This window comes from Dichotomopilus funicola (genome assembly GCF_033296635.1).
Source record: "Dichotomopilus funicola strain CBS 141.50 unplaced genomic scaffold C8A04scaffold_1, whole genome shotgun sequence".
NCBI lineage: Eukaryota > Fungi > Ascomycota > Sordariomycetes > Sordariales > Chaetomiaceae > Dichotomopilus > Dichotomopilus funicola.
The window spans coordinates 703,305-729,798 of NW_026944022.1; the positions used below are offsets into that span (position 1 = coordinate 703,305).

General features: G+C 54.7%; 6 protein-coding genes across 6 annotated transcripts; 4 read left to right on the plus strand and 2 right to left on the minus strand.

The window, feature by feature from the left end:
- Positions 1-8,851: 8,851 nt before the first annotated feature.
- C8A04DRAFT_23933 (uncharacterized protein) lies at positions 8,852-9,147 on the plus strand (the record flags this gene model as incomplete). Its single annotated transcript, XM_062778882.1, has 3 exons — positions 8,852-8,916; positions 8,972-9,034; positions 9,108-9,147. 3 exons carry the CDS (start codon positions 8,852-8,854, stop codon positions 9,145-9,147), a joined length of 168 nt encoding a protein of 55 aa, XP_062641508.1.
- An 827-nt stretch (positions 9,148-9,974) lies between these two features.
- On the minus strand, positions 9,975-11,854 carry C8A04DRAFT_8557 (GTP-binding protein TrmE N-terminus-domain-containing protein; the record flags this gene model as incomplete). The annotated part of the gene is made up of 3 exons (XM_062785158.1): positions 9,975-10,318; positions 10,373-11,528; positions 11,597-11,854. 3 exons carry the CDS (start codon positions 11,852-11,854, stop codon positions 9,975-9,977), a joined length of 1,758 nt encoding a protein of 585 aa, XP_062641509.1.
- A 329-nt stretch (positions 11,855-12,183) lies between these two features.
- On the plus strand, positions 12,184-13,397 carry C8A04DRAFT_23935 (protein MAK16; the record flags this gene model as incomplete). Its single annotated transcript, XM_062778883.1, has 5 exons — positions 12,184-12,217; positions 12,273-12,297; positions 12,350-12,389; positions 12,446-12,547; positions 12,612-13,397. The coding sequence occupies 5 exons, from the start codon at positions 12,184-12,186 to the stop codon at positions 13,395-13,397; spliced, it is 987 nt and encodes a 328-aa protein (XP_062641510.1).
- A 769-nt stretch (positions 13,398-14,166) lies between these two features.
- On the plus strand, positions 14,167-19,053 carry C8A04DRAFT_8516 (uncharacterized protein; the record flags this gene model as incomplete). The annotated part of the gene is made up of 5 exons (XM_062785146.1): positions 14,167-15,049; positions 15,955-17,829; positions 17,915-18,496; positions 18,596-18,746; positions 18,828-19,053. 5 exons carry the CDS (start codon positions 14,167-14,169, stop codon positions 19,051-19,053), a joined length of 3,717 nt encoding a protein of 1,238 aa, XP_062641511.1.
- Positions 19,054-19,638: 585 nt separating this feature from the next.
- C8A04DRAFT_8559 (putative ATP-dependent helicase IRC20) lies at positions 19,639-24,321 on the minus strand (the record flags this gene model as incomplete). The annotated part of the gene is made up of 4 exons (XM_062785159.1): positions 19,639-20,789; positions 20,845-21,706; positions 21,771-22,675; positions 22,740-24,321. The coding sequence occupies 4 exons, from the start codon at positions 24,319-24,321 to the stop codon at positions 19,639-19,641; spliced, it is 4,500 nt and encodes a 1,499-aa protein (XP_062641512.1).
- An 828-nt stretch (positions 24,322-25,149) lies between these two features.
- Positions 25,150-25,869, plus strand: C8A04DRAFT_23939 (IGR protein motif-domain-containing protein; the record flags this gene model as incomplete). The annotated part of the gene is made up of 1 exon (XM_062778884.1): positions 25,150-25,869. The coding sequence occupies one exon, from the start codon at positions 25,150-25,152 to the stop codon at positions 25,867-25,869; it is 720 nt and encodes a 239-aa protein (XP_062641513.1).
- Between the last annotated feature and the right edge of the window lie 625 nt (positions 25,870-26,494).

Genomic DNA, 26,494 nt, shown 5'->3' on the forward strand with positions numbered 1-26,494 from the left:
GACGGGGTTTAGATAATAGGAGCAGAGTACAGAAGAGGGGGTGGGTGAATGTACATGTACAGATTATGTATTTATGTGCGTTTGGAGTTTGGTTGGGTGAAGGGATTGTGAAGTTGGTTTGGAGGGAGGCGAAACAAAGACGTGCAAAGGATGTTCCCCAACTTATCGCACACATCTCTCATTGTCAGCCTTGGGCAAGTGTGAACAAATATGCTCCTCGTTTGGACGGCCTATTCGCATGCTGGTGTTGTTCTATGGTCCGATGCATGTTGGAGCCCTTCGGTTCAATGCCAAGTACGAATATGACAGTGAGGTCTTCAGGAACCACTGCTCCGTGTAATGGTAGAAAACCCTGGGATAGCAAACACTTCAAACGCAGTAGAACTGTGCTTTGAAATTCTGGATTTTATTGACTCAATGAAGCAAGTCATGCTCTGGGTAACTAGCGATCCTTGACTCAGCTTAAGGGGAAGCCTTCTCGCTCGACCACCCAGCTCCCTTAGTTACTGTACTGTTATGTGTGGAACGCAATGCAACTCTGTTTTAGAAGGGGGCTTTTACATTTCCGCTTGCCTAGGCATGCCCAGAGCCATGCACCCGAGAACCAATTCCTTCCACCCGTCTACCGCCTGACCTGGAGGTACTGGGCTGCCTTGTCCCACGCAGCGCGGTCCGCGGCTGGGATATCCTTCGCGCCCAGCTCCTTCACGCCAGCGTAGAGCGCATCAAAGAAGTTGCAGGCTACTTCAAAATCCTGAGCAAAAGACACGGCAAATGGAACGTAGGTTGCTGGGAAAACCTGCAGCTTGTGCTCCTTATTAGGGTCATCGGGCAGCATGTCGTCGAGGTACGTTTTGACGGCGATTCCCAGGGCCACGTCGGGATCATAGAGGAAAGGGAGTCTATGAATGTGTTAGTTAGCCTCGTTCAAGTTACTTCAAAGTAGCGGAAAACGTACTGGTGGCTCAACTCCCAGCTGTCATTTCGGTCCCGCTTAGCCTGTGCATACAGGAACACAGAGGCGAGAATGGCCTCAATGAGATCGCGCTCGGCCGACCGTACCTCCGAGACGAGCGACCGGAAGGCCAAAAGGTTCTTGCTTAGCGGACCCGTGTAACCATTGGCCAGGTGCCTGAGCTTAAGCAAACTCGCGGCCCTGCTAATCAAGAGCAGGCTTGCCTGGTCGGTTTCGGTGCCGTTGAGTGGAAGCCCACGCAACTCATCATGTGGGTTCCTGGTGTTGAGCAGCTCGAAACGAATCAACTCAAGCGCCACGATAACAGACTCATTCAAGTTCGGCGACTCGGGGTACTTGGCTGTTGTCGGTTCGAGGGCGGCCAATGCAGCGGCCAACGCGTTGCCCCATGATGTCAGCTCGTGCTGATCGTTAACGTAGCCCCGGACGTGCAGGAACCTCCAGATGCAAAGGGACTTGATCAGGGCAGCGGACTCAATGCCCTTCAGCTTCTCCTTGGGGTTGGCGCGGGTCAGTGCGACAAAGTCGGGGTTTTTTAGCGCCAGGACTTCGGACAAGATGGAACCATGAGAAAATTTGGGAAACTTCTCCGCAATCGCTGCCTCCCGGACAGTCCAGCTCGCAACCTGGGGTGCAAAGTTGGCCTTAACCCCCTGGCGATCCCAGACTGAGGTAGAAATATTCCGATCATACCAGACCTTCATGACGATGTTCTTATATCCGATCCCACGGTTTAGGCGGGGAATGACCAAGCTCAAAGCGGCCTCCTTGATGCGGACAGATTGGGTTGTAACGAGTTTCTTGTATTCGTCCGACGCTACCCCATCAAGCGTCGGCATGACCTGCAGCTGGCCGTGGGTGATCCAACTCAAAATACGCGGTCCGATCAGGCCAGTATTGAGGTAGTGGAACAACTCAGACGGGAGCTGGAGGCCAAGGTATTCGTGGTTATCGCCGGTCAGGTGCTCGTAATCGTGGACCTTGACCTCGCCATTCTCGGCGATGTACACGAAATGGTCAACGGCCATCCGGGCCTTGCGGTACTTGTCCAGCCAGTCAGGGTCCTGGCTGCTTAGTATGTCTTGGAAGCTGGAGCAGACCAGCGTAACCGACTTTTCAGCCGTACGCAGCATATTAACTGCATCAGCGGCAGTATGGGGTTGTGTTTTGATGATGGTTTGGTCGGTTAAGGGTGGGAATGGCGGCAGGAAGGAAGTGCCGGTCATCAAGAAGGCATCGACAAAGAGAGACTCGCTGACGTTAAGAGTCTTGAGGATGTGCTTCTTTGAGATCGCGTACACCAACTTGTTTTCCCAATCAATGGTGCGGATGACGCAGTCACGGATGGGGTACAAGAGGAGCTCAGAGGAACCCATGATGCCGGCGCACTGGTCCGAGTCGATCATTTCAAAGTAGGCGATCTGCTGAAGGTTAGAAAACGGTCACCATGCGGCTGCCAAAAGGAATAGTGGGCTTACCTGGCCAGCGGCGTTGAAAGGGGGTACCAAGAAGTGTAGGCTGCGCTGCTTCAGGATGGTCTGCAAGAGAGGGAAAAGCGCCTTGGTAGGAAACGCACCTAAGAAAACGAGTCGGTTAACCTAGCACAAATGATGATTACTATGAGTATGTTAAAAGTTAACGTACTAGTGCTCTGACCAAAGGCGGACACTGCCTCATCGGCGCGACCGTTGAAATATAGATCCCAGGATATATCGGCCTTCAAGCAGTTCGCTAGGCCATGCTTAACGGCCGTCTCGTCCTGGCCAACCATTGACTGGCCATCAAAGATGAAGAACGGCGTGATGCCGTGTGCCTCCCACTGGTCCAACTCATTCTCAATGCGGCCCTGGATACCCGTCAGGCCACCGAGGGCAGGGAGGAGGGGCTCATGGCCGGGGATGACATCGAGGTGAAATTGGAGATAGTATGTCGCATCGATGGCGATCGCGCAGCCTTCGAGTTCGTTCAGGGGGTAGGCCCTATAGGTCGGGAATCAGCGACGAGATGTAGGCAAGGGCAAAGAGATAATGGGTCGGGGAGAGGGAGCTCGGCGAGCAGGGCCAACGTACACAGCCTGGTTAAAGATGAAAGGATCCCCGATTAAGTCTTCCATGTCCGTGTTAGCATCGACTCAGTAGCGTCTGGCGGCGAAAATTAAGGGCAATTGTGTTTGAATCGGGTGAGGTCGGGCGCCTGCCCAGCTCCCTCCCGAAATGTTGAGCTGCTACTACCCAGCTGCAAGCCGTGAGTTCTCGTGCCCAGCTAATTGTAAGAGAGGAGGGTGTGTATGTTGTCTTGTTGTTCGGGGAGCGCAGTAATACCGTCCGCGTAAAGGGGGGTGTCGAGAGCTCTGGTCGGTCAGGGGTGAGGTCGCGAAGCCCGGGTGCAAGAAGTGTGTGGTCGCCGGTTCAAAATAAATAACTGGCGGGGCGCATCGGTGCAATAAAAAGGCGCTGGCGTGGTCTCTCGTCGCAAGTCGTGGACTCTCTCAGCGGGCACGAGTCACCAAAGTCGGCCGGTGGTGTTGCAAAAAAAGTGGCAGCTGGGCACGTAGCAGGGCGGGGCAAATGACCAAAAAAGAAGCAAGCTACTTCGTAGAGTGGTGAATACACAACAGACGATAAACGACTTACTCGGCATTGTGAAAGACTTCCTCTCAGATCCAGACGAGGGGTCCCACAAGAGTCGCAACAAGCTCTCTCCCGTGCGCGGCTGTGGCCGGGAAGCTGGGGTCTCCTTTCCGCCGCCTTGTGAGGGCCAGAACTTGTGGTGGAGCACAAAGGATCCGACCGACCGACTTGCGCTTGGGACAAACGCAGACGCGAAAGAGCGTGGCACGCCTGTGAACTCGGTAATTATCAAAGTAACGGGGAAAAGAGAGGTAAAAAGAAGTGAATGGTAAAGGGGTTCAATGAGTGACTTGGAGTTGGTCAACCGCAAACACTGGCCATCATCCGACCACTGGATCAAGGGGCGAAACTCTCGTAGGGTTGAAGAGAAGAGGAATGGATGTGGGCTTCCATTCAGTTGGAGATGAGGCTCAGGAACGAAAGGTGCCACTGCTGGCTGGTGGAAACTCCCACCATTGCTCCTGCAGGTGGCTCGAGCCAAGTCGCACCGTGCGTCATATGTGCGAATACTGTATTGCACACGGTGATCAGTTTCGGTGAGTGGGTGAGTGGGGAGCTCTCAAAGCAGTGTTGTTGACCTGATCTGTTTAGGAGCGACAGAAAGTAGGTGGGAAAACGGCTAGGGGAATAAATTTTAAGGCAGGGAAGTTATAACAAAGTCTTCATCTAGTTTTGTTTAGTTGTATTGGCTAAAATCAAACATATCACAAAACAGTAAAACTAACACGAGGAGGTAAGGAATATATATACCTTAACTTATAATTATGTGTTCACGTCCCACTTCCGTTCTCTTGTTGTCTTTGTTCGCTGGAAGAAAATAACAGACCAAAATTTTAGACATGCGGAAGAACTAATCCATAGAAGTAGTTCCCGAGTGCTCTGCCGTCGCTTGGTAGTAAAGCTCAAAGATCAACTTTAGGTAATAAAACACTTGACATGCAATTAGCAACCAAGACAAAAAGTGAGGGAGTACAGATATACACAGGATTGTGCGGTCTACTCCTCTCCGACTGGAAGATCGAAAAACTCACACAAGATGATTGTCTTAGTTCCCCGGGCAACGTCCACGTTTACCTTAGATTCCAAATCCAAAGAAGGTTTTGTCAAATCAAAGCTCATGCATCGTATAGCGGCGCCGTCAACTCCAAGTTACGACTTATAATCCCGTTCGAGTTGACCTTCAGCATGGGCTAAACAAACACCGACTCACCATGTAGATGCTAATTTTGGATGCCAACAGCTTAGGCATCATTGAAGACACATTTTTTGGTAACCTAGGGAGATTATGTGAAGTCGATTTGTGCTAATCCTGAAACACCGAGTTGCACAGGCACAATAAGAGTCAAGAAGTGAGTTTGGGGGCGGAAAGTGTCTTGGCAGGGCTCAGGGCTGAATCCTTCCGCCACAACTCAGAGGTCAGAAGAGAGCAGACTGCATGTTGATGACAGGCAGCCTCGGCTTATTTTTTTTTTCTTTTGCTAGAGGAGGCCTCACCGACTCGTTTGCCAACCTATTACTCCAGGTAGAAAACAAAACCTGGGTCTTAAGTTGAACAGGGATAAACGCAATGTATGACTGAGCGAACGAAGCAAGTAAGAGGAAGGATTTGTGGATGATGAAGCATAGTACCCGGCTCGAGAGGACCAAGGTCGAGGTGAGGACCACAGGTGAACGATCGTGCAAGACTCCAACATCCCCGAGTGAAGGATGCCGATGCCTAAGCCACATCATGAGGACATTGGAAAACACGGAGAATTGATCATAAACCAAACGAACTACCCAATGGTATATTTGGGGAAGAGCCCTCGGATTATCGGATTATCGAGAAGGGAAAAGCTGGCCGAGACTGACAAGATCTGATGAGTTATCACTGGCCCCCAAGTGGCACGCTGTCTCTAGGCACCATCCACATCACGAGGACGGGCTTGAGGTTCTCTGAAGCTTGGCCGACAGCGATACCATGAATGATAGCTTAGCGCAATTTCTAGTCGTGGTGGAGGACAGGGACCAAAGGAACAACACGCCAAAGACGTTGATGAGTAACACACGGCATATCGCCCAATTCGGTCAATTCCTCGGCCTACCAAGTCGGGCAAAGCTGAGGGATCCGCCTCGCAGCGGCGTCGATAGCTTAACCAAAGAGCATGGTTTCGGCATTCTCAACATAAAAGAATCTAAACAGAAAAGCGGCAGCCTAGAGGCCGGACAAAGGGAACTCCCGCTAACTCACTCATCGACTGAGCTGCGTTGGACTTCTTCATTTTCTCTCGCCTGCCAAGCCCAATCGACCGAGCTTCTCAACCATCACTCTCAAGAGCGGCTATCCATCTGAGACGTCACCGATTGAGGACAGTCAGGGGACGGCACAGCGGGGTTCAGCTCGGAGTCCCGGCCCAGCCCGGCGGTTTCGAAATGCTGTTTCGCACGTGGCGGCACATCTCATGTGGCCACACCTCCAGTACACGACATAGTATTGGGGGGGTGCCACCCAGTTTCCTCATTTGATGAATGGTGTGGCCGAGAGGCGGCATGCGGCAGAGCAGCAGCACAAAAGAAGGGATGAGAATAGACCGACACAAGGCACTCATGTTCATTGGCGGTCTGGATTGTAACACCAGACCCCAAAGAACATTTGAGTTTCAGGAAGTAAGCCACCGGAGATCTTTCATACCCGTCTCGAACACCGATGAATGGGCAATTACGTGTAGGCACCTCTTCACGGTTGCGGCGCATTCGCGTGGAGGAAAACGAACCTTTCCTCGGGAAGGCTTCCCCGGAGCGGAAAGGAAGCCGGTGCCGACACTTTTGTCTTTCCACGAGCTGGCCCCACGGTAACCGCGCCGCGGCGCCAAAGGATTTCCCCGACTTATGTACCGGAGAGGACAACCCTTGGTTCTAGGCGTAGTCAGCAATTCTCGCTTTTAAGGACGGAAAAAAGGGATCCTCTACTATGTATTCGTACTTCTTGTACACTGTCAATGACGTCCGATAAGAAACACAAAAAAACAGACTGCGGCGGTGTTCTCACACCGCTCATGACTCTCTCGCCGGCGACAGCGGGTAGGAGGGAATGCAAAGTTCGGCGTGAGCGAAAACGCAACGGGCGCGTGATGCCCGGTTGGTAACCAGGACGGATTCCGGAAGAGCTCGGGATTGGTTATTGGTTACCAAGGACACCGAGCCCTTTAACTGTCAACTTTTTTTCTCCTGGCAATATGCCTTGTGCTGCTCCTTCGTAGTAGGTGCGTTCTCGGCACGCATGGTACTCGCGTCGTCCAATGTTTCCGCTGCCTGGTGCGTCGCATACAGCGCCGCAATTAACTCTAGGTGCCGAGCGAGCAAAAACAAGCGATTGCGCCCTTGGGAGCGGGTTGGTTACTCAAGGCCAGAGAGGGAAACGCACGCGCGTGCGCATGCGACCCTGCCAATGCGGGATGATCAGGAACCGAGTGATCGGGCCATGGGACGGGGTTCAAACAGACCCACGACGACCGACGACAAACTTCCCTGATTTGTGTACACGTACATGAACAGGGACTCGGCAGAAGAGAAAGAGGCTTGGCTATCGGATGGATTGGACCCGGCCCGATGGCAGTGAGGCTCGGAGCGTCACGCTTAGAGCTGCCATGCAAAGCATAGCCCCCCGGAACATCGAATCAACCTTCCTCTTCCGGGTTCGATTGAGGACAAGACGGCCCCCTTCTGCGTATACTCGAGTGCGGTATACCCGGGCCTTGGTTGAAGCGTGAGACGTGACGTATCTTGGCTATCCTACCCCGGTTTGTGCGCGGTAACCGGTGTGATCAGGGTGTCTTCTTCATCCCCTGACAATTGACTCATTTGTTCAGTCGTGGGGATGGGAATTCGGAATCAAATGAATGGTCCGGTTGGCCGCAACACGTAGTATGTACTCGTGGGGGCTCGCTACGCGGATCCTCCGGTACGCCGGTACCACGAGTTCGGGGAAGAAGACGGTCACTGTGTGGTCACTTCCAGGTTGCTTCGCGATCGCTTGTTGCGGAACCTGATCCAATCCCGAGCCTGCCGTATCGACTTCAAGGTGTTCGTTGTCGGCGCCCTGAGCTAAATCTGGCGACACGAACTCCACCGCGACTAGGGTAAAAACAGAGAATAGAATGGTGTGTCTGGGAGCTTGTCGACATGTTGGTCGACAGGCTAAGAACACCATACGAAGAACTTACTGGAAGCGAACAAACGACGACAAAGCTTCTGTTCCACGAAAAGAAGCCCAAGAAAACGGGATGCCTAGGCCGAGCGGTAAACTTTGTCAGCGAATGGAAACCCTGGGACGGGCGCGGATTGGTGGGAAAGGGTCTTGTGCAAAGCCCGAATTGGCGCTGACACAGCGGCCAGGCATCCAACTTTTTGCCCCGGCAGCAGCAGCTCAGCCCTAAGAGTGGCTCAAGCGCCCGGTCGTTGAGTGGTCCTCGAGCATCCCAAGTCCTAAATTCAGCCCCCACAAAGCCGTTTTTGGCCTGTCTCAACTGCCTGTTTCATACAAACACATGCAGAAACAATCACGACCGAGAGCTCAGTCCCGGGCTCGGTTGGAGATCACCACACCACACACACTCTGTACCCTGCATGCCCAGGCCTTCGGATCTTGCGGCTCGGGGGCGCTGCATCTCCTTCACACCCCCGTTTTTCCAATTCCGCCCCCTCAAGATGTATCATTCTGTTCAGTATTCGTCTCACACCGCTGGTCCGCAGTCCTTGTCTGCTGTGTGTACATACCTCCACTGGTCCGGATAGCAGAACCGCATCACACCCTAGGGTGCGTCCAGACCCCGAGAGGCTCTGAGGCATCCGGTACCTGCTAGCAGGATCTCGAAATACCTCCCTGCCATGTGGGGATGGCAGGTGAGACGTGAGTAGCAAGCCTTATGTCATCCACACTGTCCTGGGGGCCATGAGGCATCGCCGCAAACGCCGACAGGGCGAGTCGAACGCGGATTGGTGATGGGCCAATGTGTATGTAGGCGTTTAGAAGTCAATGGCAATGCCTCAATCATCTATATAAGTTCCCCGTGATGCCCGGTTTCAGGGAGTTATCTTTCATTATCATCATCAGCATCAAGAACCTCATCCTGACAAGCAATACTAAGCTCTACTTGAACTAAACACCAGCACGCTTCTCTCACCACCATCACCACCAACAACACAAACTAACAACACCACATCACCTACAAACCCTATTTTACCAATTCCAACCAAAACCAATACAATGGCTGCCACTACCTTCTTCACCACCAGCGCCCCGGTCAACTTTGGCCGCTCCGGCTACAACAAGTGAGTCGCCAAGCCTTTCACATTCATCTCCACATAACTAACATATCTCGTTCAGGGGCAACTCCGACGATGATGAGGAGAACAAGCTCGTCAACTTTGGCCGATCCGGCTACAACAAGTGAGTTTTCAATCTGCCGCTTCCCCCCACATCCCCCTTGAAATCACAGAAATACTAACACAAACTTCATCAGGGATGACAAGGACGACGAGGAGACCAACAAGCAGCACTAAGCCCCCAACACGGGGATTGTCGCCAACCTTTCCGCTTCTCTGGAGTCATTTTGAGCAAAAAGAAACCGTCCCTTTTTTAATCGCACACACGAAATCGACGACATCCACCAACCACTACTACTCAACGTCCAATGCCAAGAGGCTACCGGTAGCCGTCTTTTCCAAAGAGCCCGAGGAGTAATCGACAACAAGGGGAGCGAGCGAGCGAGTGGGCAACTGCCTTTTTTTCTCTTTCTTCGGCCTTAGATTTCCTTTCTTTCTTTTTTTCTCTCTTCGGTTCTGCTTTTCCAGACGCATCTCTCACGAGATTTTCCTTTCTTCCTTCTTCTTCGCCATTTCTCCCATTCATCATGGGGGCGCATCTCTCGGGAGTTGGGATAGACCAAGGCATAGACAACACTTAGACGGGACTGGCATTTGTACGATCATGGGCGGGTGGGCATATAGACGCGGAGGTCAGGGGTTGAGTCCGGGCAGTCAGGGGTAGAGGAGGAGTTGTCGTTTCTGCTTCTGGCATTGCGCGGCGCGGGATAGACGGGAAGGGGAGGATCATGTATCATTCACTGTACGACTTGATGATTTAACGGGTACGACACGGGGGAGGTGGCGGTGGTGGATGGCGGGCTAGCTGGTTTAGTTCGCCGATGGATGGATTAGATTTCGATTATTTTCCCCTTGTTTTCTCTTTTGTTAGGTATACATGGTTACACGACACAATCAATTATTTCCCCACACAGAATCTGCTCGGAATTGATTAGTCGTCAAACGCCTTCGGTAAAAAAACCTCCCAAATGTGCGAGTAAAAGGAAAGTGGGGTTAAATCGATATCAAAACGTGGTTCGGACATACTTCTCAAAAATCACACCCAACACCTCCTCTACATCACCAGACCCGCCACGCCCTGTGATGGATGCCAGCGGAAGCGCGGCGAGGCGCAAATGTTCCGCGGCGAGGACGACATCGGGCTCGCCGCCCAAGGGGTCGGTCTTCTGTGCCACACCCATGAAATCTCTGAGGTGCTGCTCGCACTCGCCGAGGAGCTGGTTCTGCCGCTCCGTGACACCGAGCAGGTGCTGCATGTCATCCGGCAAGGAGGTGAGCTGGGAAAATGATTGGGCCAGCTTCTCCGTGAGTGCATGGATCCCGCCCGCGTCGTGGTTCTTGCCGCGGTCTTGGGGGTCGTTTTTGTCGGTAGGAGGAGTCAGCCGTGCAGGAGAACCTGCACCTGCAGCAACACCAGCAGCAGCCTTGCAGGAGATGGTCAGCGGCTCGACGTCGCGCATGCCGCCGATAGCCGTCAATGCCGTCGATTTGAAATCTTGTATGAGCCGCTTAAGTGACTCGTGGTGAACCACGTCAGCCTTGTTGACCGCCACGATGCACTGCTGCGCATTTGCTGCGAGTCGGAGCGTCTCGGCGTCGTAACTAATTCGATATTCCCTCCCAGATTCGGTCGGTTCAACCGAGGCTAATACAATGATGACGTCCGAGTCGAGGGCCTTTTGTCGGGCTCTCCGAATTCCTTCCTGTTCGATGGCGCCGATGGAAGATGCTGTGATACCATCGGCCTGCGTGGAAGAGGAGTTTGACGTCTTGGTCCGGATGCCCGCCGTATCTGCGAAGGCACAGAGATATCCCCGGATATCAAGGCTCGCCTCGACAATATCCCTCGTCGTACCGGCTTCTGACGACACAATGGATGCCTCGCGGCCCATAATCTGGTTCATCAACGAGCTTTTGCCCGCGTTTGGCGGCCCAAGCAGAGCAATGCGAATTCCGTTCCGAAGAAGCTCGCTGCGCTGACTCCCTAGCTTGTGAAGCTGGATCGAGTCCAATATCTCCTCAACCAACTTTCGCACGTTGGCGAGCAGCTCCACAGGTGACTCGTCAAAATGCTGGTCCTCAGAGAAGTCGATGAGTGCCTCGATCTCTCCGCGAGCGAGCAGTAATGTCTCTCGCCAGCCATCGTAGGTCGCTCCAAGTGTGCCCGAGGTGCCTCGGACAGCTGCTCGTCGCTGGTGTTCGGTTTCAGCCGCCAGTGTGTCACCTAGAGACTCAACCTGAGCGAGGTCCAGGCGTCCGTTGATGAAGGCCCGTTTTGTGAACTCGCCGGGCTCGGCGTAACGGACATCTCCCGACGGCGAGGTTTTTCGTACCGCGGAAAGGACAGCTTTTACGGTGGCAGTGCCTCCGTGAACGTGGAGCTCAAGGACGTCTTCCCCTGTGACGGTTTTCGGTCCGGGGAAGTACAGAACAAGGGCTTCTGAATCGATTACATTGCCATTGGCCTTGTTATCGGCCTGCTCCGGTTCGAAAAGGGTCCGTACCCCGGCATATCGTGGCCGAGGAGTAGGCTTGGCCGGACACAGCCCCTTGTAAACCTGTCGGGTGTGAGTAACGGTATAAGAGCACGGTAAGGAAGGTGAAAAGAATTGTGAAGAAAACAGACATCAAGACATCCGGGGCCGGAAACACGAATGACGGCTATACCAGCCCGCCCGGCGCCTGAGGAGAGGGCATATATGGTGTCATTGCTCGTGAATGATATATCCCCCTGGATTGATGGGATATCGTTGCTGGAGTCATGAATGAAACGATGAGAACGAGGTAACGTTGGCGCTCGAAAAGGCGCTCGAAAAGGCGCTCGCACAAAATTTGGGCCCCGCTGCCGCTGGGTAAATGCTCTCCTCAGCGCATAGCGGAACATTGACTCAAGGGACAATCAAGAATGTCTCTTGGAAAAGAGATGCTGCAAGTATCTAGGTAGTTTCGCGACAAATTGAAGGACAAGAACCATGCCAAGTTATGGCGACGGTGATTGGCTGGCCAGGGGTTCATCAGCGATAAGATAAAAATTCGTAGCACAGGCCAGTCCCTGGACCAAAACTTCGAGTCCCCAGATTTTTTTTCAGAATCGCATCTGTAGCCCCTCCAATATTGAGAAACGGACGTGCATCGAGGCATTGTTGCCGCAACTTATTCAACAAATACTCGAAAGCCATATATGTTTTTGCGACATTCACCCGAGACGGCACCATGTCTGACGAAATCGTGTGGCAGATCATAAATCGTGAGTTGTTGCTTGAGCCGACGGCACGTGGATGCCCAGCTAACCTGGCCCATAGAACAATTCTGCGCTTTCAAGCTCAAGTAGGCGTCGCCGCTCGCTGATCATCCCCAACTTGTCTCTAACACTTTGTAGAACCACCAAAGGAAACAACTTTTGCAGGAATGAATACTCGGTACGCACCTTCTTGAGCTTCAACGAACGGCGACCATCCGCTAACTACGAAAACAGGTCAGCGGTCTCTGCAACCGGCAAAGTTGCCCCCTCGCCAACAGCCGTTATGCGACGATAAGGACGTCCCCTAAGGGGACTATCTATCTCTATATCAAAACCGTAGGCTCTGCGCAACTCCGATGGGTAATAGGACGACAACTACTAACCGGCCGGCCAATCCCAGATCGAACGATCGCACATGCCGTCGAAATGGTGGGAAAAGATCAAGCTTTCCAAGAACTACCAAGAAGCGCTCCAGCAGATCGAGAGCCGACTCCAATACTTCCCCAAGTTCCTCCTCCACAAGTGCAAGCAACGTCTCACCCGACTAGTCCAAGTAGCGACGCGCATGCGCAGGATAGCGGCCGAGGAGGCCCGACTCGGGGAACGGCTAGTGCCGAAAATGGCGCCCAAGATCAAGCACCGCGAGGAAGCCCGCGAGCGCAAGGCGTTGATGGCGGCGAAGCTGGAACGGACGATCGAGAGGGAGCTCCTTGAGCGGCTGCGGCAGGGCGCGTACGGTGACATGCCGCTTAACTGCAACGCCAATATCTGGAAGAAGGTTTTGAATGCGCTCGAGACGGAGGGCGAGGGTGTCCGTGACAAGGACATGGACAAGGGCGTTGAGGATGAAGAGGAGGAGGCCGAGTCGGAGGAGGAGCTTGAGAAGGAGGTGGAAGAGGAGGATGAAGAGGAGGAGGACGGCGCGGTGGAGTATGTCTCCGACTTCGACGAGAGTGATGAGGAGCTGGCCGACATTGAGGATTGGTTGGGTAGCGATGAGGACGACGACCAGGAAGACGATGACGAGGAGGACAGTGATGGGGAGGATGACGATGAGGAAGACGTCAAGAAGAAGAAGGCGGGCGACAAGCGGAAGAGGGGCAAGGCGGTCAAGCCTGCGGCACGGAAGCGGAAAGAGTTGGAAGTGGAGAGGGAAACAGAGCGGGCGAAACTGCTTGCATTCTAGGCGCTTGGGTTTTGGTAATCGTCGGCTTATTGTGTCCTTCGGCGGCGCCGTGTCAGTTCCTGATAATTCATCAAGCATGGGTTGGTCCGGGCTTTGGACTTGAGAATATGCACCCAATATAGGGAATTAATTTCTGCCCCCATCCTGGACTAAATGGCTTGCTAGCTAGATCTATCTCGAGTTCAAGTCCACCTAAGACCACACTCCTCCCGAATAGCTTGTTCGATGTTGCCAGGCGCGCCAGGGTTATTGCTGTGATCTCAGGGTTATTTAAGGTGACATAATTATGGGTCCTTCTCTTGAGAACCCCACAAGACGAAACGCCCCTTGAAATGCGACAAGGAAGTGCCCCGACCAGGCTTCGACAATTCAACTTACACCCAAGAGCTCTCTGTTCCGCGAAACAAGACAATCCAGACGGATAACATCACAGGTAGCTTGCGCGCGAACGTTACTCTACTTCGAACGCTATAAGGAGCTCACAGAGCGACGGGCTTCCATCTGCGCAAAGGCTACCGCACTCCGACCCCTTCGCCGCAGCGATCGCATTTTCCCCAACCGAAACCGAAACGGCCCCTTCAATTCAGTCGGTCACCGCCGCTCGACGATCCTTCCACACTCTCCCAACACTGTCACCGTTCCCGTTCTCAACAACGACAGCCGTTCTCTCCGAACTACCTAGTCCATCCGAACCCCCCTACCACCCCGAGATAATCAACACACACACATCTGTCATCTCACCTGGCGATCCCTCGGTTAACCACCGACCATGGCCTCGTGGTACAAAGGTCTCCTAACCAACGCATCCTCCAACATCTCCAAATTCCAACGCACCTATTTCGGCGGCGAATCCGACGGCGACACCGACGACGACACCCACGTCTGCCGTGTCCTGCGCGGCTACTACGCCGAAAAGGCCCCGCAGCAGCCCTTGCCTAGCTGGCTGCCGCCTGATCCGCGCGCGCCGCCGCCTGTTGCGCAACAGCAGCAGCAGCAGACGGTTTTTGCGAATAGTGGGCGGTATGGGGGGTTTGGGGGTGGGCAGCAGGGCCAGGGGCAGGGGCAGCAGGGGTTGAGTAGTTTATGGGGGGATGGTGGGGGGAATAATGCTGGTGGTGCTGGTGGTGGACGAGGGCAGTTTGTGAATAGTCGGAATCCATTTGCTGCGGGCGGTGGTGCTGGTGATGTTGGGCAACGACCCGGGCTGGCGGGACAGCGGGCGGGGAGTTACCAGCCGCCTGGGAGTGGGAGGACCGACGCGGTGAGCCCGTCGGCGGGTGGTGGTGGTGGGACTGCGCAGGAGAAGTTGAAGCAGAGACTATGGGGTGGCGGTGCTAGGACGACTAGCCCGGGCACTGGCGGACCGTTCCAGCCACCTGGGAGTCAACAGCCACAGCAAGCGTCATCGCAGGCGTCGGGGAATAGATGGGGTTGGGGGAGTCAAGGACAACAAGGAGGAGGAGGAGGTGGTGGTGGTGGTGGTGGTGATGGGGGATATGGCTCGCAAGGTGGGAGACAGGGGAGTCGGCCGGTGATGAGTGCGAACGCGCCTTGGGCGGATGGGGGGCTTGATTACGCGGGCCCGGGGACTGGCGCGGGGGGTGGAGGGAGGAGTTATGGACTTCCGAGTGGGCCTAGAGGGGGGTTGCCGAGTGGGCCACGGCCACGATGAGGAGATTAGTAGAGTGGGTGTGAAGAATTCGACGATGGAGGGGTTTAGCGGTGAGCAGATCAACGGGCCAACAGGTCAATGGATGAACGGGTCAATGGGTTGCCAACGTCAGGTATCATTGAAGCCCTTGCCCTCTGGATCTGTTTACGTACGGTACGCTAAGGATGTGCATCTGGAGTAGCAAGCTTGGGGCAAGGTTGCGCGTCCTCAGTACGAGTGCGGGGAGGATATCTGGTGGTGTCGTGGCTACATCGGAGCGAGCATCACAGATTAGTTTCGGCGGGGACATCCATTGGAGTCAGGCGATGCCCAGGACTAGACGTTTTGGAGCAGAGGTTCGAAGGAGTAGGAAAGGAAGACGTGATAGGTATATAAGGCAGCTGGACATATTAAGTTTCACCATAATCACATTACCCCAACTCTTCTGTTTTGTGCCACTTTTTCTAAAACATATTTCAAAATTAATCCTAGTTGCAATCTGGCAGACTGTGAATTTTCAGTGATATCTGTTTTGGTGCAGATGACGACGGGCCGTTACGCGTCAGGGGCAAAGTCTCGAATGCGCTTTGTCATGAGCGGGCTAGTGGAGGTATCAGTACTAAGAACTTGACCAAATCTGGTATGTGAGATAAGTACTGGTACTTCGTTAGCGCCCCGCCTTCAGCTGCATCATCGACCGCGGGGTCGCTCAGCACATGCCACGCCGCTTAAAACCCACCTGACACCACCTGCACCAACACAGCACTAGCTAGGGCATGCGCTCATTGTCATAGCCTCCATCACGCACCCAACATCCCGCTTCAGTCCCCGTGCGGGCCACAAAGAACGGCATCAGGCAGTCTGCAAGGCAATCCCCAATTGAGAGCAGCCCGTTTAGCGCCGCAGCGGGCAGTCAGCAGAGCTGCTTTAGCTACGGTTGTACGCTACAAGCTTTATCGACAAACATGACCCGGATCCCGATAATGACGTCGTTGCCGCCGCCGTCGTCGTCGTCGTCAAATTTGGTGTCGTCCACGCAACAACAACAACTGTCGTCTGCCCAAAATCAAAATCCATCACAACAGCCGCCGTCACAGCCCCAGCCCTCGCAGCTGTCATCTCAAGCCTCGTCGCAACAACCGACCACAACCTCCTCCTTCTCGACCATCTCCCATCCACCTCGTCCAGCCTCTCCTTCGGGAAGCTTGTACGCCATGAGCGACGACGAAGAAGGTGACTACGACACCATCACCCACACCGAAACCGGCCGCGGCGTCAAGCTACTCTTCTCCAAGTCCAAGGTCTACGTCCACCCGACACCCTCCGCCCGCGACAACATCCCCGGTTACATTGCCCTGTTGCAACAGAAACGCCCAGCTACAGCAACAACCACAACCACAACCAACGACCGTCCCACGTCTTCCTCCTCTTCCTCCTTCGCCCCCCTCCCCCTATCCCCCTCCAGCTCCCACAACCCCCGACCAGGCGGCCCAAGCGGCCCATCCTCCTCCGACCTCCTCCTCGCCTGGCTCCCCGAATCCGCCCTCGGCGACGCCGCCTCCATCTACGTCAAAGTCGACCTCTGCGACGCCGACTCCCCGCCCAAACAATCCTACCTCGTCCCCCCGCCACCCACCGTCACTTCCCACCCCGGCTCCGGCGCGGGGCACTATGCCTTCGCCGTACCCGTGTCCGCCGTTTATAGCTTGCTAGTGCGTCCGCCGAGCGTGGGGTGGTGGTACGGGAGTGTGATTATTAATTCGCGCGCGGGGGATTCGTTCCCGCCGCTGTTTTTTCATGATAATGAGTGTCAGAGTACGATGTTGGCTAAGAAGCGGCGGGCGAGGGATAGGTTTGATCCGTTTGGGGAAGGGGGGGAGATGTTTTGGGGCGGGGATGAGGTGTTGAGGTGGTTGAAGAGGTATGTGGCTGTGGAGAGGAGTGTGGCGGAGCCGAATGTGTATTTGTTGGAGCCGAGTGAGGAGGATAGTTTGGCGTTTGGGGGGAAGGGTGGGGGGAGTTATAATACAGCCGTTAGCGGTGGTGCGCAGGGGGTTGGTGTCCCGGGGCCATCGAGAGGTGCAGCTGCTGCTGCCGGGAACAACAGAGACGGCGGCATGGATCCGTTCATGAAATTCGTCAAGGAGACCGGGTGGAATATCATGGAAAAGTTCAGCAAGGTGACCACCTTCACGCGGCAAGCGGCGCAGGACGTGCTGGACAACCCGCGCATGCCGCCGCAGGTCAGGCGGCTGATGATCAACCCGGAAGTGCAGACACTCCAAGAGGAGTTTGATAGCGCGCGCATCTACCTCGCCCGGTGGGCTATGGGCATCGCCGAGCAGAGCGAGCGCGACCGGAACCAGCGGATATGGACTGCGCGCGAGGTCATGGAGCTTGAGGACACGGACGTCGGGGAGTTTGAGCTGCTCGACAGTACCAGCAGCCTGACGCTGGAACAGCTGAGGAAGACGGTCACGCTGAAGGAGTGGAAGACGTTTTTTGATCCGCGGACGGGGCGGTTGTCTGTTACTGTTGACGAGGTCAAGGAACGTGTGTTTCATGGTGGGCTCGACCCGGATGACGGCGTGCGGAAGGAGGCTTGGTTGTTTCTGCTGGGTGTGTATGAGTGGTATAGCACGGCGGATGAGCGTAAGGCGCAGGCTGCATCGTTGAGGGATGCTTATATCAAGCTTAAGGGTGCTTGGTGGGAGCGGCAGATCGATAAGGGTGGTGAGGGTGAGGAGGGCGAGTGGTGGAGGGAGCAACGGGGGCGGATTGGTAGGTTTCTTTTGCTATTGTTGTCTTTTTTTTTTTTTTTTCATCTTCATTTTCCGTGTTTAAGCAAAAGACTAACTCGCCCCAGAAAAAGATGTCCACCGCACCGACCGCAACGTCCCGATCTTCGCCGGGGAGGACATCCCCCACCCCGATCCGGACTCCCCCTTCGCCGCCGTCGGCACCAACGTGCACATGGAACAGCTGAAGGACATGCTACTCACCTACAACGAGTACAACCGCGACCTGGGATACGTCCAGGGCATGTCTGACCTGCTCGCCCCCATCTACGCCGTCCTCCAGGACGACGCCCTGGCCTTCTGGGGCTTCAAGTGTTTCATGGACCGCATGGAGCGCAATTTCCTCCGCGACCAGTCCGGCATGCGCGGCCAGCTACTTGCGCTCGACCACCTCGTGCAGTTTATGGATCCCAAGCTGTACGCGCACCTTGAGTCGGCGGATAGCACGAATTTCTTCTTCTTCTTCCGCATGCTGCTGGTGTGGTATAAACGCGAGTTTGACTGGATGGATGTGCTGCATTTGTGGGAGGTGCTGTGGACGGATTATTTGAGCAGTAGTTTCCATTTGTTTGTCGCCCTGGCTATCTTGGAGAAACATCGCGATGTGATTATGACGCATCTGAAGCACTTTGATGAGGTGCTCAAGTACAGTATGTCCCAATCCCACCCCCCTCATCTTTCTTTGCTTCTCGAATCAACGCTACCTCTTCCTTCCTTGACCTCTGCTTGTCCCGCTGACCATCTCACAGTCAACGAACTCTCCACCACAATCGACCTCGAATCAACACTCATCCGCGCCGAGGCCCTCTTCAGACGCTTCCATCGCCTCGTCGACGCCATCGACAAAAAGGATAATTTCCCAGCACCCCGGCGGCGCATCTCGCAACCACCGCCATCCGAGTCAGCTGTCACTGACAGTGAAGGTGCTTCTACCCAACCCGTACCCCAGAGCGAAGTCGCCAGCGGGAGCGGAAGCGGGAGTACTAGTGCAAGCGCAAACGCAAGTGGTGGTAGTAGTAATAATGCGAAGAAGAACACTGGCAAAGCACCCGCGCAACAGTCACCGCCAAAGGACCAGCAAAAGCCAAAGCAACCGGAAAGGGTGCTCACGCCGGAGTTGAGGAAATTGTTGAGTAGGGAGGTGGAGGTGTTGCCGAGGAGGGAGGTCGCTAGGAAGGGGGAGGGGTTGGGTGGTAGGGGGAGGTGATCTTTCTCTCTGGCTTTATGGTTTTCTGGTTTTCTGGCTTTCTGGCTTTCTGGGCTTGTTTGGGGGGTGGGGGGTTATATTTTTGGGGGCTTTATAGGATAGGTATGGGATTGGTACATGGGATCATGGGTATTGGTCGAGGGTGTGCAATGGGTGGTATAGGTTTATAATATGGGTAAAATATTGGGTTTACTTTAACGTATGAGAATCCGTTTTGCATGGATGTGTACCTGTTGTGTAGTCGTGCTGTGTAATATGTGATTGTCCTCTACTTTCTCAAAAATATAATTAAAGATGGTTTCTGGATTCTTCTTATCTTATTCCTAGGGGTCCTTCGAATACGTCAGACGGGTACGGTACACTCGAAGCCATCTGAAATCCAGTCACAAATTAGATCGCATCTGCAACATTGATCGGGTGGGGGAAATGAACTCTAAATCACGCTTTTTGTCCTTATTTGAAGTCTTAGCCATACAAATATATACAACGCCGCAACGCCTCAAGTCTAAAAAGTTGTCAAGACACACACATTAACCCCTTGTACCCCCTTCCCCCTCAAAAGCCTGAAAAAGTATGACCCCCCATCTACGACTTACGACCCTCCATCCTTTCCTCCGCCGCCTCCACAGCCAAAAACCGCCTCGTAGACAAACTCACCGGCCGCGCAGCCCCTTCCCCACCCACACTCCTCCCACCACCCCCATCTTTCTCCGAGTGCAAGTGTCCAAACAAACACGTCCACAAATCCGCCTTGTCCACCGCCTCCCCCGAGATCCCGTCCTTGCCCATCAGTTTCGACAGATGTGCCTGCTGCATCTCGAGTGCGTTGGCTTCGTCGAGTTTGGCGTCTAGTAACTCGGGGGTTGGATCCTTGGATTTGCCTTTGTCTGGGCTGTTGTTGGTGGTGTGGTTGTTGTTGTTAGTGTTGGTATTCTGACGTCCCATATGCTCCATACGCCGCTGCACTGACAGGCGGTGGATGGACTCCTCGACGGTGCCCTCGACAATGTACAGCCACACGGTGGTCTCGCTCTCCTGGCCGATACGGTCGACACGCGCGATGGCCTGCAGCTCCAGCGCCGTGTTGAGCAGCGGCTCGCACAGGAACACGTGGCTGGCATTGACGAGATTGAGGCCGCTGGCGTGGGCGCGCGCGTGCAGGAGGAAGACCTCGGTGCCTGGGTCTTCTTTGAAGCTGGCGATGCCGTTGGCCTTTTCGAAGGAGGTGTACCCGATGCGGTAGCGCCGGAAGGCGAGGGCTAGCACGTCGAGGAATTCTTTGTACTGGGAGAAGACGATGGACTTGGCTCCCGGGTCGGACTGTCGGAGCCAGAGGAGGTGGCGGACTAGCATGTCTACTTTCGTGGTGAAGCTCGGGCCGTCGAGGTCAATGTCCTTGATCTCGTTGAGTTTGTCCGTGTGGAACTCTGAGTAGATCGTCGACACCTTTTCGGGCCGGGCCGTGTCTGTTTGCTTGGGATTGTCCCCGCCTCTATCGTGCGCTTCCGAATGTACCTTGAGCTGCTGGGGTTTCAAGGTGATGTCGTACAAGTTTGACTGGGTCAAGCGTTTCTTGCACATCGGGCACGTTCTGTGTGCCCGGAACCACAGAGTGATGCATTCCTTGCAGAAGAGATGACCGCAGATGGTCAGGACACCAACTGAGAAAGCCGACTGGCAGATGATACACATCCGCTGCTCGCCCGAATTGGACTCTTGTTCCTTCAGAAACACCACTGTATACGGTTAGCTAGTACTCTTTTTTGAATCAGACACGTCACAGTAACTTACAATAACGATGCTTTGCCGCGGCAGCGTTCAACTTTTCTTCCAGGTTTGCTTCTTGTTTCTCCGATTCCTCCAGAGCGGCCTCCAGCGCCGGGGCCTCCAGGGAACCCTCATACTCAGCAACCGTGTCGGAAACCTCCTGCAGCTGGCGGTAATATTCGATCCGTGCGTTCACCATGTCCATGAAACGCTCAATCTCCTTGTCCATAGCCACGGCCGCCTTAGTCTGCTCTGTCTGATAATCAAGCGTCGACTTCAGCAGGTTTGTCACCAAGGCCAGCTCAGTGGAAGCTCGAGCGGACCCTGTGGCTACCTGGTTGCGGAGCTGGACAGCAAGGACTCGCAGTTCAGAAACAATGCCACGCATCGACGTCAGGGGGTCTCGCTCGGCGAACGGCGGCTTGATCTTCGCACAAATCGCAACGAGCTGGAGAAACTTTTCCGGGAATGGGCCCTCCCCCGCTGCGGCCATCCGCGCGGCCACCTTCATCTCGTGTTCCACGAGGAAGTTCTTCTGCCCCGTGATGGCGGCATGCCGGTCCGCAACGGCAATCCGCAGCGCCTGGAGGTACACCAGAATCTCATCCTGTAGCTTGGTTGAGTCCCCGTATTCTTCACCGGTGGTTTCCTCGCTTTCCTCGTCGACAAGGGGCTTGAGGAGCAGCTGGATGACATGTTCACGCCAGTTGTCAAGCTCACCAGCTTGATCGTCCAACGCGCCATTGAGCTCCTCGAGGGCTTCCGCAATTCGCCGGGTTTCGATCCCGCTCTTGTCAATCTCCTCGAAAGCTGGGATAACCGCGAAGGCTTGTTGTTGTGCTGCCTTGGTAAGCCGCTCCATCAATTTCTTTGCTTTTCCATGGCTCTATACTGTTGTTAGTCGGCTAGATTTTCCATTTTGGATCAGTCCGACAAAAAGCCAAGCTTACCTCCTGAAGAATCTCTCTTCGCACCTCCTTAGCTCGGTCATACGCGGCGACCTCCTTCGCCTCCAGCGCCTTGAACTCGTCCGAATCAGGCGGCACCGTTTCCCCCTTAGACTTCATCGAGAAGTATGCATTCCCGCAAAAGAATATGGCGCGGTGCTGAATCTCAAGTACCGACCGTAACCGGCGACGAAGCTCTCCGGTGCGCAACGCTGTTACATCCTCGTGGCCCTCCTCATCTTCGTCCCTTTCCGACACTCTGCGCGACTCTGCCTCAATCTCTAGTTTCAACTGGGCCCGCAGTTCAGTCTCTAACTCCACGCTTTCCTCGACAACCTTAGACCACACCGCGAGGGCGTCTTCCGCCCGGGTTTGACAAGCGATGACCTGCCCCTTATCCACCTTGGCCGAGAGCAGTGCGCGCTGCTCCGCCCTCACCGTGGTGTCGGCTTGTTCTAGCATCGCATCCAAGACCTCAGTGACCGTCCGCATCGGGCCGGCCTTTTGTCCAAACGCACGCCTGTTCCGCCCTCCCACTTCAGGGTGCAATACCGTCTGACGGAGTCGGTCGAGCGCGACGCGCATGTGGCGCTGTATAGCAGGGTCTTCCGGGTCCCAATCACCCCGCAGCGGGTTCCCCTTCGGGTCCAAGCCACAGGTTTCGGCGAGCTGGGAGACGAGACCTTGGTAATGCTGTTCCTCGACGGCGGTGAACGGCATGGTGATGACATAACGCCTCTGCTGCGGGATCGCGATCTCATTTCTGACGTGGCTCTTGCTGTGGCGCATCGATATCGAATTGAAGATCTTTCGGAATGAGTCCTTGTCGAAAGTAGTGAGCGCGTTCCAGATCTTGGTGTTGGAGGCATACGGTTCATGCCGAAGAAAGAGCAGCAAACCCCGAAGATCTGAAATTATCATGTCAGTTTGTACCCTTCTCAGAAAATACGATTAGAGCAGTTGTTTTCCCACCTTTCTTGACATCATCTTTGACCGGTGTGCCTGTGACACCCCAAGCGTTGACCCGAGGAATCTTCCTCGCAAGTTTTGCTGCATTATTCGTCCAGTTCTCAACCATCTGCGCCTCATCAATGCACACTCGCCACCAAGAGAGCTGCACTAGTGGGGACCTGATACGCTCGTATTGCTTCTCACCGCGTAGAGACCGAGTTGGCTCGTCGGCGGCCGCCCAGATCTCTCTGCGAAGAACCTCATATGTGGTGATCACCACGTCTTGCTCGGCTAGGCTCTCTGCGGAAAGCCCGTCATCGTCCTTCGCCTTTGATACCGCCTTGACTCCCGGATAGATCATGACTTTGAGGCCCGGTGCGTGCCTGTTCAGCTCAGAAATCCATTGGTCGAGCAGTGGGGTCGGCGCAATAATCAGGGTCGCCGAGGTTGTGAGAAGCTGACGTCCCAAAAAGTAATCAAACAGCATGACAGGCCCTTCAGGGCGCCGATGCAGGAGTATCAATGCGATGATTTCCAGTGTCTTCCCGAGTCCCATCTCCTCGGCGAGAATTCCACCGCGAATTTCCTGGAGCTGCCGAATGGGCGATGTATTTTTGAGAGCCGCCCCGAGTAACGAGCTCAGATAGAAGGCATTGCCATCAACATCTGCGGCTTCCGTAAAGGAAATCGGCTCCGTGATTTCTTGCGGAACGTATGGCTGGATGCCTGGTTTGTTGCTCGAGAGATCTTGACCCCATTTCACACCCTCTCGCTGCAAAAGCCATTGGATTGCCCGGGTCTGAAACGGATACAGAGTCGCTTTCAAGCCCGGGATGTCCATGGAATTGAGTTCAGCTTCAGTTCCAATCTTGTCGGGGACGTAAGCGGCCTCGTAGAAATCCTGGGGGGACCACGACGGGGCCTCTCCATCGCTTTGCAAACGAAGCTCCGGATACCAGACTTGGAAGATTTCATCTCGTAGGGCTTGTTGCGGATTCGAATTCCACCCTTTACTTCCCCATGCTGTCGACATTCCATTCCATCGGACTTCAATCGACATCCTCAACTCGGTTGACTCCCCGTTTTGATGTGCAGTAAAGTCTATCGCAGCCCATAGACAGCCCTCTTCGCCGGGGTCAAAAGCCTGCACCTCGGCCACTCGCAAAGCTGCTCTTAACTCTGCAGAGATCCTGGTTTCTCCCAGCGAAACCAAGACCACAAACCCACGAGTGCGGTAACTGCTTCGTGGCTTAAGTTGTAATTGCCACTCGCCAGGCATTGGCCCCTCTTGTCCTGCCTCACGAAGCCGAACGTCGAACATTTCTCCGACCCCGCGCCTTGATACAATCGGAGGTCCATGATACCCCGAGGCACTGCTGAGGGTAACAGCCAAATGCTCTCGCGCAATGGTCACTGATGCCAAGACCCCGGCCGTCTTCGCCCGCTTTGCTGGACGGACTAGAGGATGCTGACTCGCTCCGTCAGCCGTGGATGGAATTGATTCAAGGCACTCCAAAAAGGCCGCAATATCATTGAATCCGGTGTTATTGTTGTTGCGAGCCCCCTGGGTCCCCAATCTCCCCTTCGATTTGGCACGGGGCATTTTAGGATGTGGGTGTGAGGTTAGCTGTGCCCAATGTGTCGTAAGTTATTGTTGGACGGTGATATCAAATGCCGCGATGATACGCAGGAGATGGCCGTGAGCAAATGATGCGAGTCGCAAGACTTGCGGTGATTAAATTGGTGGGACCTGGCGTAGATATATGAAGCCCTCAAAATCTAGTTGGGAATCATAATGTACTTGATATCAAATTGAAACTTGATCAAATAACCGTTTATGACCGCTGGAAACAGTTTGCTCGTCTCCTTCAATGGGCGTGTGGATCGGAGGGGGGTGAGAGATGACCGCATGTGAAGACACAGCGCGGAGTGTGGTGTAAAGGGGAAAAGTGTTGGGAGGAGAAGGTCTGAGGACGTCCTTGGTAGGGCTAAGGGCAACTTACACCCGTACGGGACCCGCAACGGCCAGTGGCAGCCTTGGGGAATGCGGGCCGTGATTGGTTAGACTGGCAAGCTAGCGTTCCTAGATAGGCTAGAGTCGCCCCCACCAAGAACAACGGACGCTTGGGCCATCGTGCGGCCCCGACTTTAAGATTTTGGAGCGACAGCGAAAACTCTCCCCTCGGCCAGACGGTTCCAGGTGCGTGAACAAGCTCTCGAGCGCATTGCTGCAAGCCGTCTCAACCTCTTCTGGCGTGCCGCTCGGCATTCACCAGAGGAAAGAAGCATTCATTCTACATGTGAGTCCAACCCGCGTCGATTGGGCTTGTACTTACCCCGCCCATGCTGGTCAATTGGTGGACAAGATGCATGCGAATTTAAAACCTACAACTGGGGGTGCTGACGGCCGTTTCTACTCCAGACAACACCGATGAAGCCTCTCCGGTTACAATCCGCCTTGGGGCTTCTGCTCCGGCCCTCCGCCTCTACAGCATCTACCACGGCCCCCATCGCCGGGCTCCAAGCACAAGCGCGATGGGCGCATAAGACCACAACAAACTCTCAGCTACCCCTCGTCCCAGCACCAATCCCGCTCGTCCCCGACGTCGAAACCTTCTTGACGGTCATCGGCCGCGGCCTCAAACAACACGCATCCAAATTTCCTACGTGGGACGCTCTTTTCACCCTCACGTCCGACCAGCTCAGAGAACTCGGCGTCGAACCACCACGGTCGAGGCGGTACTTATTGGCATGGCGGCAGCGCTTTAGGGAAGGAAAATTTGGGATTGGCGGCGATCTTAAACACGTGGAGGATGGCGTCGCAGAGCTGAGGATTAGGGAGGTGGACAAGACCCCGTTGATCCGACTAAGGCAAATCATCAACGTCCCGCCCGGGAAGAGGGTTGAGGAGCTGCAGTCGTCGGAACTAGTCCGCGTGCGTGGTTTCACGGCACAAGGGGTCCGCAGCATTTCAGGGCCATACGCGTTGCCTATGAGGCACGGCGGTGCCCGAATCAAGGTAACGGAGGGTATGTGGGAGGACAGGAGGGGGCATAAGGTAGACGGTGGTGAGCGGAGGCGGGATATGATCCGCTTCAAAAAGCGGGTGGCGGAGCGGAAGGCCCTTAAGGAAGCACAAGGCTTTTACTAGTGCGGCAGTATGACCCTCATGGCGGGTTGCAAGGCAGAATGCCTGGTGTAGGTGTACTGGGAACGTCACGTTACATAGAAGATGGCGGTTGGTCCGCGGCGGAGGGCACGCCGTGTGTAGAATCTGTATATTATTGGATTTTGGCGGCGAGCTGAACGGCAAGACACGGTGAAGGACGCCTTATTCATAGACGATGAGCCAGAAACAGCGATAATTTCGCCGAGGAGGCCGTGCGCGTTCGCTCTCCGCGGTTCGGACTTAACGCCTTCTGCTCACCAACACCCGGGGATAGTGACGCATCCGGCAATTTGGCAGCCGGACCGTCCGCGGAGCGGCTTGTCTGGCGGGCATACTTTGTTAAACCCCGCCATTGGGCCCGTTTGCTGCGACCTTCCGGATGGGTGGCGTTCCGCGCTTGTCAGCCAAGTTCGCCCAAGACTTGCTTGTCAGCGTTGACTAAGGGCCGGGAGGGCCCCCTCCACAGCGCCAAATCTCAGGAAACAAAAGCCATTGCATCTGCTCTCTGCTTTTTACCCCTTTTCCCCGTCAGATCACCGCTGGGTTTTCTCGAATTTACACCATCCCGTCCGATTTTTCTTTCAAGAGGCACAGTCGAGCTACTTCA